Genomic DNA, 10304 nt, shown 5'->3' on the forward strand with positions numbered 1-10304 from the left:
CCACTGTAGCAGCGTATGCAGACAGGACACTTACACTGCTGACATGCCACTCCGAAACTGTAGGCGTTGCAGTGCGGACACACAGCCCCGTCATTGTAGTGGTGCTGACAGCCCTGACGGCTAGTGAAGCGCCGTCGCCTCACACCAGCGCTGTTGACACACAATGCCAGTGGCGTTACACTGTTGACGCGAAGAAGTTACAATGTAAAGCCGCCAAGCTGATTTTATACTGGAGAACTGCTGACGTGTAGTTTCAGAAGTGTAATTATGCCGGCACGCAGTCACAGTGCTCCAAAGTGACTTTTTCTTCAAAACGCTGTCAGTCAAATACTGACAGTGTTTTCCGGCACCGTAGGCAATAAGCATTTGCAATTTACTCCTGTAGTTTGGAGGGGAAGCTGCATTTGCATTGTGGTCTCGTGCAACACGTCTGACCCACAAGCATGCGGCTGCCACCCCAGAGGAAAGCGTCAGAGACGACACGCTGACGGCGGGTGTCTCCGTTTGCAGAAGCGGATCGATCGCGTGGGACCGCCGCACGGCACGTGCCGCTCCACTGCCGAGTGGGGTGACAAGACCAAATACACGCCCACGGTCCGTCCGTGTGCCGTCGTCCGGCAGCATGCGTGCCATTCACGAAGAGCTTAGATATCGGACGTGTGAAGGGCGCTCACGGAGCCCTTTTCTGGTGTGGGATGGATAGTGACCGGCCGGCTCTGGTCGGTCGCCTGGCTCTTTTGATGCGTTGTGCGACAGGACAACGTTCCCGCGTCGGTTTGATGCGCGTCAGTCAGAGCACGGCTCTGAAAACCGCCGTGCCAGGGCGCCAATGCACCTCTGCAGTTTGACGCCCATTATTGCTGCCTTCTTTGCTTGGGCCGTCAAGTGCTCGTGCGATCGGGGATGGGTTTTTAATTTTTATATTCTGCGGCTGGTTTGAAGCGAAATACTGCTGTCTATGCTGGATGATGCCCCTGTAAATGAACGACGATGAACTATAATACCAACTTTGTATGTATACATGTATATATATATATATATGTATATATATATATATATATATATATATATATATATATATATATATATCCCTAGCTATAGCTGCGCGGCGGCTAGCAGGACCATTTGACATGACGCGTGGGTGCTGGCCGGTCGGGCTGTGTTCTCTGGTGACGTGGCCGGCGTGGCCGACCGACTCGCCTGACGCCGCCGTGTCCGGCAGGCGTGCCGCAAGCGCTGTCAGGAGGCGGACATCCGAGAGACATGCAACTGCGCCGATTCGGTGAACAAGGCGCTGACGCTCGGCCTGCCGTCTGACCTGCCGCCCTGCAATCCGCTGACCAGCCTGGAGGACGGTAGGGGGCGCGGCGAGCCCGCGACGGGGCTCGGGTCGCTGTGGCGTTTGTGCCGACCGACTGGCGCCAATCAAGGGGGAGTGCGGCGCGGTGTGGGTTTCCAGCTGACCCCTTCACAAATATATGGAAACAATCTAACGCCGAGTAGATCTGCGTGCCGGGTTGTATTGTTCAGCTGTATTATTGAGTTATATGTACGTTTAGATGACCTGGAAATATTGCCTTGGCGTGTGCACTGACAAGTAGGCATTAGTCAGAGCCACATATCTGTGTGCAGGTAAAACAATATTTGAATATCAACCGAGCCTTACGTCTCAAGTCTGAATAGGATATCCACATTCATGAAATTATAAAAATAGTAATGACACAAAACCGCTATAAGCTTCACTAAAGTTATGCTAGGAGGGAAATAATCAAGCTCATTTATATTTGTTAGTCTTTCTCATGACATTGATAAGTACGCGTTGTGTCCAAATTTTAAAGAAACCGTTTGCGCACAGCTGATTCCAGACCTTCTATTTTGGAAGGGATCTGCTGTGCGCGTGAGGTATGAAGTACGGTGTTCCGCGCAGCATATGCGCTACACTTTCTGGTAAAATTACAATCCCAGATCCATTCACTCAGCCAACGATGGGCATGTACCAAAATGTCTAGGCACAGGCTGCACTCAGAAGCTGCAAAATAAGCAGAGCACTCGTGCATTACCGGCGGTTTTTTTGTTGTTGTGCAGATGCTACCGAGCTACATCGAAGTAATTTAATAATTTCAGCACTCGAAGGAGCTGGAGGGGGCTGACCCGCGTTTAGTTCCAGTGGTTGAGCGCCGTGATTACATGTATACTAGAAATTTAATAAATCACATATTGTGTCAGGCTTCAAAGGCAACGAGGCATTCATCATGGGCTCCTCGAGACTCTCGGTGTTACAGGGCCGTCTACGTTGCGGTAGACCAAATGAAAACGAAGGTGTGTGGTGTACTTCCGTCTTATTTAGGGGTCAGATAAAGGTTAGAAATCCAGCTATAAAGCCGAAAACGTACATCATCGTATTTCCATCATAAGTACGTACCAGGAGCGCATTCAGGCACTCCAAGATAGGGATTCAAGTGGCAAGTTGAAAAAACTGACACTAGTTGTGTTTCTTTTATATCACCCGGCTTCGCCGCTGCACGATGTATCAAACACTTCAAACTGACTTGTAAACTAGGAAGTGCTACCCAAATTTCAGTTGAATTTGAACTTTGAAGGAAAATTAATTACCCCATCTCCTAGCTGTCACCGTCGCTGTCCAAGCGGTCCGCTTGGGTATATATACAGTATTGGATACAGTCTGCGGTCTACAGTCTGCGGTCTACGGTCTACGGGGGGGGGGGGCAGAATGCATCCCCCGCAGATAAGTGTAAATCTTGCGGTCCGGGGAGAACAAAGTTGGACTCCTGCCCATCTTATTACACCCGGGCCAAGATCTCAAAACCTTTGCGCATCTCTTTTGAAACGTGTATCCCGTTACGAAATCACTAAATGGTTAAAGAGCTATTTCCCCGAAGGAAGACTTATAGGAAGGTAATATCTGATCAAGTAGCTCGATTCCTTTTAATATGTAGCCCTGTCTTTTTTTGGAGCACGTGTTCTATTACGAAATTGCCATTTTAATGTCGAGAAAGTGACCATTTTGCTGTCTGCGAAGCCCCTGCAGACGACGCCCGCTGGGTGGCTGTGTTTCAGATCGGTGTCGGCAGCGGGTCAAGTCGAAATACGCCCACGGTGTCAGCACCTGTGACTGCCCCCCAGCCTGTGTGTAAGTCAATACATGCGCGCGCACAGGGGTGCACACCACACACACACACACATTCACACTCTGTACACGAATATGCGAGGCGAGACGAGCGGGTAGCTCAGCCGCGTGCAAACACCAGACGGGCCTCCGCACTGACCTGGAAACCTGACCTGACCTGACCTGACTGACCTAACAAGCGACCCTTTGCTAGCTGGCCTTCGACGGATTGAATCGGCTTTGTCGCCAGCGCTCACCTGCAGTCCGCTGGCCATTGGCGACTGAATAATGCTCAGCTGTTGCTTTCGGGCTAATGCACGTCGAAGTAGGCATTCAGTCCAAATGGTCAGATTGTCCACCACCATCTTGGTTTTCGATGAAATTTGATCCTGAGAGTGCACCCCTTGACAGACCACCCTCTGCCAGTTTGTAGCCTGGGTGACCCTTGAGTTCAGAGTCGGATGCTCTCGAACCGCCTGAACGACTTGGAACCCAACGGTTGGAAAGCTCTGTAACGTTATGAAAAACTGACGTAATAGTGCTCACCAGTGTAGTATGTGTATACCCTATTCATCACAATGGTGTCATTTAAGTCGTGTAGAGTAATTTCATGGCTCATCTCATTGGCACTTGTACGGGAATGGGGTAAATTTGGCCCCTTTATTTTTTCTGCCATATTTTTCCTGGAAAACTTGGTTTAGGAGGATATGTTGACGTTCGTTTTTAATTCTTTGCTCACAAGAACGCCAACAGTCCAATTCTTTTGACTTTCTTAAGGTCAGGGGAGGTCGCTGACCATGCATGTTCTCGACCATCCCGTCGCTTGCGGAATATGCCAACAACGATAGTTCTTGATGTTTATTTTCGTTTAACTAGTGACATAATTTAGATTGTTTCGGTCATTTCGACCTTCTACTGGTCAGATAACATCACTGAACTAAGGTGATCCCGAGTGGCTTTCTCTTTAGAAACGGTATGCAGATCAAACTTGGTTCAACGAAAAAACCTGAGGGCACTTCGGACGATCTCATTTTTTGACCTTTTCCGACCCCACTGACCTGAAGACCATGACCTGGAGGTCTGAAAATGCGAAGCAAGTTACTTCACATAGATCCGAACCCACGCTGTCAGTTTGGTGTCGCTAGTTTTCTCAGTTTTTAAATAATTTTTCAGCGGGGCGTCAAATTGACCTCTAAACCCCACGCGAACCCTTCGCATTCAACCGACCATCCAGGTGTGTGTCAAAAGTGCGGGGTTTCGTCTTGTTAGAAGCCCTGTCAATTCGAAGTACTTCGGATTACACATTTCGCGTGGGTCCGATTTTCCTTCACATGTCGCGTTACAAGCCTTCATGTATTTGTAGCGCTGTGGTAAACGCTTTTTTAGGTAAATGAAATCGTCTGAGGTGAGGCATTGGATGTCCCCATCTGTAGCTTACACATTTTGCCCTAATAATTATCACATTGGGCTCTACCAACGTCATGACTTCTAACATAGCTGAATAACTAGAAATCAATCATAATATGTCACAATTAATCATAATCATAAGTGTAAAACATAAATCAAGTAACGCCCGGTAGCATTAGTTGAGACGCCAGTATGAGTTGAAGGCACATATGCTACTGACATTCAAATTACCAGGAGGTACTGGTTAAACGACTCCCTAGTGCTAAACAACGATAGAGCCTCTTAGAGCTGTGTGACGAAGGTCGTGCATTTGTATGGATTCGACGTATGATTTCATGATTGAGTGTGGAAGTGCTTGACTTTCATTGCGTAACGGGCGAGTTTGTTGTGGTTTAACTACCTTGTGCTCAGGCACGTGCCCTGCGCTTTTGCATGATTTGTTTGAATGCATTCCTCGTGCACCGCGAAAGTAAAGTTTGGGCAAATGTGAATGAGTATTTGATATTGTTGCCACATGCATTACCAGAGTACTGTGACCAAGGATATCGTCAAGGTAAGTAGCATTGGTCGATGCATAGAGGGTCACAGACGTAGTAGAGCGGTTGGGTTTATTGCTGGGACTTTATGACCAACGTGGTATCTCGGTGAGGCACGCTACGCTTGTACACTAAGCAATTACACTTCTTTTTTGCCGCGAGCAGCGATGCGGCGCGCTCCCTGGTGTCAGTGTAACGACGCCAGGGGCAGCAACATCTGGCCATGGCCAGTTGGAGCATACGGACCATCCTAACATAACATAAAAAATCATTGAGTCCAAAAACTGAAATGCTTCGCATTTCAAAGTGGCTTCCTACTGAACACTGTTCAATGCGGTGGTCGTCTACCTCTTGTGGCACCTCAGTTAACCATTTTCATCGCTGTTTTTCAACTTCATCGTCGTTCTCCTCAATTCCATTTCAAATTTCTGCTTCGTTCTGCACTCTCAGGCTCAGGGACAGACCAGCGCACAACGACCTTGATGTGGCTGCAGCTGCCTTATAATACCATGCTTATGTTTGCATGCACTTCCTAAGTAAGTCAACGATGATGCAGTTAGCCATGCTTATTATATACAAAAATGAGTATAAGCCTCTGATCTCAGTCGCCACATGATCCTACTCGTAGCCATGAAACGGCCGTCTCACTCCAAAGAGGGATGTTTGCCTTGCCGCACCAAGACTTTATGCGTTGTGGGAAGGGCTTTCTTTCTATCATGGGCCTCCACCATTCAAGATCTCTGTGGTGCGGGGAGGAGGCTTACCCGCTGTCATGACTTGTGCTCACCAGCCGCCGCATAATGGCTCCTCATTACACACTATCCCTATGTGTTGGCTTACCAGGTCATGGCACGGGCCCTATGCAGTGGTTTGGCTCTCAACCACCTAAGATCTTTAAATTCATTGATCTCCTTTCATTCATGACACGATGGCGCACGACCGCTGCCGACCGTATCCGATCCTCCATAGCCGGGATCTCTGCGCGACCATCACATTACGTTGTTGGTCACACGCGGCCCTGTCGCATACGGACGCCGACCATACACGTAGGATGCAGCGTCCTTTCAGCCCCCTCCCCCAGGTACAGGGGCCTCATAACGCCGGAGGGCGGGCGCACATGTATGTGAGGGGTGGTCAGCCGTCCACCTGACGCCGTCACCCCTGCGCAGCATGACCCTGCGAACGGGCTTAGGCACGAGCAGATAGCGTGTGCGAGGACAGTGCATATATGCTAGCTTCCAGCAGACATGTGCCTGGATCCCAATGGTGGATCCAAAATACCGAGGGTGAATTCAGTATCCCAAGGGCAAATCCAGGACTTAGTAAGGATCCCTGCTTATGAGACCCGGGATCTTTTGGGACTCCCGGTATATGTCTGGTTGCAATGTTATTAGGGTTTCGATATCGTCCCAGACCAACGTGACTTCACGCAGATCGCGGTGGTTGAATCATGCTTCGCAGGACAGCGAGTTTGTTCTTGGTCTCTGTTGCAGGGAGGATCGATATGATCAGACCGTCTCCATGAATCTCCCCAATAAGATCTACTACAAGATCATCAGGAACATCACGGACGGCTATGCTGGCGGAGATATCTGTGATACGTGAGTGGTACTCTGCAAAAATGGCTAACCAAACTAACCTAGAAACTTTGTATGTTTGTCGCATGGTCCTGAGTCAGTGCCGGTTTCTTTTTTTTACAATGCCTGGAGAATACCTTACAGCGCACAAGTTAGCACGAGTATCCCATGCCCCCCACTCTCAATGCGACTTCAGCTCCGGTTTTTCTCACACCGCAGGTCCGAGATTTCGAACAACACGATCCGACTCCAGCTGTTCCTAGAGGATCTCTCATACGAAAGCATCCACGAGTCGGCGGCCTACTCATTGGAGGCGCTCATCTCCAACATCGGTGGCTTGATGGGGCTGTTCGTGGGCATCTCGGCACTGACGCTGGTCGAGTTCATCGAGTACGCGATGGAGCTAGTGACCAACGGCTGCCGTAACTGCTGCAGCAGCTCAGCCAGCAAACGCTCCGGCATCCGGCGCGTCGAGGTGCTGCCCCCAGACCAGCAGACCGGCATGCAATGTGAGTGCAGGCGTTACGATCTCCCCCTCACGTCTCCCAATCCCTTCTTTGGAACTTCTGTTGGGTCTAAGTTCCGCGGGTGAATTCAATGGCGGATCAGCTTCTCAAAAAATGGGACAGCAAAGGAGGTCTTCCGCTTCGTCCATGCAACGCTATAAGGTTGGCATTCTTTGGGGGGGGGGGACGACTGTTCCGAATCCGACAAGATCCGACGAGATTCGAATCGCGTATTCTGGAATGTGTTTAATCAAGCACACAAACCCCCGATGACGGGATCCGAACCGCGTATTCTAGACTATGTTTAATCCAGCACCGGTCCGAGTCTTCGGTGACGGGATCCGAACCGCGTATTCTAGACTATGTTTAATCCAGCACCGTTCCGAGTCTTCGGCGACGGGATCCGAACCGCGTATTCTAGACTATGTTTAATCCAGCACCGGTCCGAGTCTTCGGTGACGGGATCCGAACCGCGTATTCTAGACTATGCTTAATCCAGCACCGCACCGAGTCTTCGGTGACGGGATCCGAACCGTGTATTTTTGAACGTTTTTTTCTGTTTATTCTGGAATAGGTTTCCTTTCGAGGTCACGACATGGAAGGCACAACTACTGCAGCGTGTACATAGGTGCCGAACTATCTCAGCCATGCTGTTTACAGTATGAGCCGCCCATGGTATGTGCTGGTACAGCGATTTACGTTCACTAAACCAGGTAGTGCACTGAGTATATGTTCGAATGTAAAGCGCAGCCGTAATATTCACAACGCATTACACTTTAACACATTCAATAGACATTTTTGTTAATATTTGGCACACGGGCTGTTTGTAGCAGTGGGGTCTGCGTCGGAACATCTCACCTAAACGTAGCTTATTGTGTAAACACTGCCCGCGCCGTGAAAGTGGTCTGGACTGTTGCGCAATTCCCCTCATCCTGCTAGCCAAATGATGCCAAGAATTTTTAAAGTGTCACTGAGGATCATGACACAGCTGGGCGTGGTAAAACTTCCACTCCGCGGCTTGAAATCACGACGCCTGGAGTGGAAGTCGCAAACGTGGAGACGCATCTTAAATCCTGCGTTCAACTCTCGCTATGAGAGGAGACCGGTGGGCTAACCACTATGCTTTGGGAACATCTGCTACATCCGGCGGCATCACTTCGATCTGGCCCCTCGATCTGTGCTCCGGCATGTTATGCCGTCACTGGGTGAAGTCCGTTTTTAATGCACTAGAAGCGTCAGGCCTCTGGAGATGAGCGCCAGTTCTGGGGAGCTTGGCGCCGAGGTGCCGTCGCGCCGACGGTCTGATGCTGGTGTCGCTCTTGCCGGTAGGTATCACGGTCATCCACACGTTTGAGAAGCCTCCGCCTCACATCGAATACCTCCCGCCTCCGCCCAAGCCTCCGCAGACGGAGAGCGCAAGCCAGACGAAGGTTTCGCTCACGTTCCTCGGCAAAACGAGCAAAAAGGCCAGCAAGAAGGCCAAGGGAGGCCCGAAGCGCCGTTAGCCGCGCGTCCGCCGGTGCGCCGAGCCGTCAGGGGTGGCCGCGCCGTCGGCCTGGCTAGGGCGCGGCCGTGGCGACCCGCCGTCACCGCAGCGCGACGCTCTGTTTCAGACATCCGCGTGGTCCACAAGTTTGAGGTACCTCAGGAGACAGAGGTGCGCGACTGGCCGCAGCCGACTCTGGTCGACCGCCAGATGAGCACCATGGTCACCGTGCCAGTCAACGGGCCCGACAACAAGGCCTGGATGAAGGTCAAGTGAACGGGCCGGGCGGGCGCGCCGGGCGTCGGCGCTGACGTCGCCGGTGCAGGGGCGGGGCGGGATGCTGGAGACGGGCGGCACTGGGTCGACGGTGGACGCCTGTCCTCGGGGAACCGGCGCGTTTTGTTCTGGGCTAGAGGCCGTGCGTGAACACGTTCGATGACGTTGTCCGTAGATAAAACCGCGGCGGTATAGCGCCACCGTCTCAGAGAGCCGACAGAGCCGGCCACGACATACCTTTCTCTTGATCATCAGTGCGTACCGAATTAACGATATTGACCAATGTTGAGCCACTTCCTGCACGTACAGAATGCTGCTTTACTTCAACATTGTTCTGTGAAATATTCGGACTGGTTCGTAGAGGCCGAGCCGGGTTTGGCCACACCATCAGAGCTCTCGCTGGTTTGATCGCACGCCCGTGACGTCACATACAGCGGCGCTGGACCCGGAAATACCATGTATGGTAAACGCATGCTTCGGTGGTTTGTCCGTCTATTCCGCATTTTGAGAATGCACCCATGTTTTACGCGCAACGGGAGTATGGTTTCAAGAACAATGTCGTAAAGAGATAGACGCACATCAAGGGCTTTTGTTAGCAAGGAGCTGTTAAGAGATATTTTACCTGTAAATGACGTGTGAAGCACATCCTATCTACATGCGTGCCTTTTCACTCATGTGCATTTCATTTCGCCTGGATTCCAGTCAAAGGAAATAAAATTAAAGACGTACGCGTTGAATTTGCTTTCGAGAAAGACGAACTAACCACCTGATCACCTTGTGCACACGGATAGAGATTCCATCCGCTTAAAATGTGGGAACACCTCCTTTCATATCACGCTCCGAAACTGTCAGGGAAGCCAGACAATAGCACCTATCACGTAGTCTCCCTTTGAGGAATTCCAAACCAAGTGTGGTGTCCGAATCAACTCGAAGACATGGACACAGAGGGATGAAAGGCCTGCTTTACGAAATGTAATCAGATAGTTGTCACTGTCGCCAGCGTTACGCTATCCTCTTGCAAATGAGACCGACTTACGCACTGTCAGACAATGATGCTAGTATTGCATTGCAAGAGCTATTTGCAGCAACTGTGAATTGGCTCTCCGATCCTTCTACATATCATTTGACATCGTTGAGACTTTACGACGGCTGCTGCTGAGGTTATACGGCGTCGCTTGCCTTTCATCCTGGCAGGAAAGGCTGGCATCGCGAGGAATAGATATTTCCATATATTCTGATCGACTTTTATCACAATATGTTTCGTCCAATACCCCAATCCCAGGACGTAATCATTCCAGTGCGCCGAGCAATGGCTTCTCCATAGTCTGACAACTGAACCTCACTGCCGAGACTCGTCACAGCTGCCGACTGCAGTCATTCCCGCCACAG

General features: G+C 50.6%; 1 protein-coding gene across 1 annotated transcript in view; it reads left to right on the forward strand.

The window, feature by feature from the left end:
- LOC119099999 (degenerin unc-8) overlaps positions 1-8961 on the forward strand; it is a 32389-nt gene extending 23428 nt beyond the window's left edge. The window contains exons 14-19 of the mRNA XM_037223118.1: positions 511-594; positions 1223-1355; positions 3079-3151; positions 6564-6671; positions 6867-7156; positions 8767-8961. Of these exons, the coding sequence (XP_037079013.1) occupies positions 511-594; positions 1223-1355; positions 3079-3151; positions 6564-6671; positions 6867-7156; positions 8767-8915 (837 nt within the window). The 3' untranslated portion in view covers positions 8916-8961. The remainder of the gene's footprint in view (positions 1-510; positions 595-1222; positions 1356-3078; positions 3152-6563; positions 6672-6866; positions 7157-8766) is intronic.
- Positions 8962-10304: the final 1343 nt, after the last annotated feature.

The sequence above is a fragment of the Pollicipes pollicipes genome, unplaced genomic scaffold (genome assembly GCF_011947565.3).
Source record: "Pollicipes pollicipes isolate AB1234 unplaced genomic scaffold, Ppol_2.1 Scaffold_4881;HRSCAF=5763_pilon_pilon_pilon, whole genome shotgun sequence".
Lineage (NCBI taxonomy): Eukaryota > Metazoa > Arthropoda > Thecostraca > Pollicipedomorpha > Pollicipedidae > Pollicipes > Pollicipes pollicipes.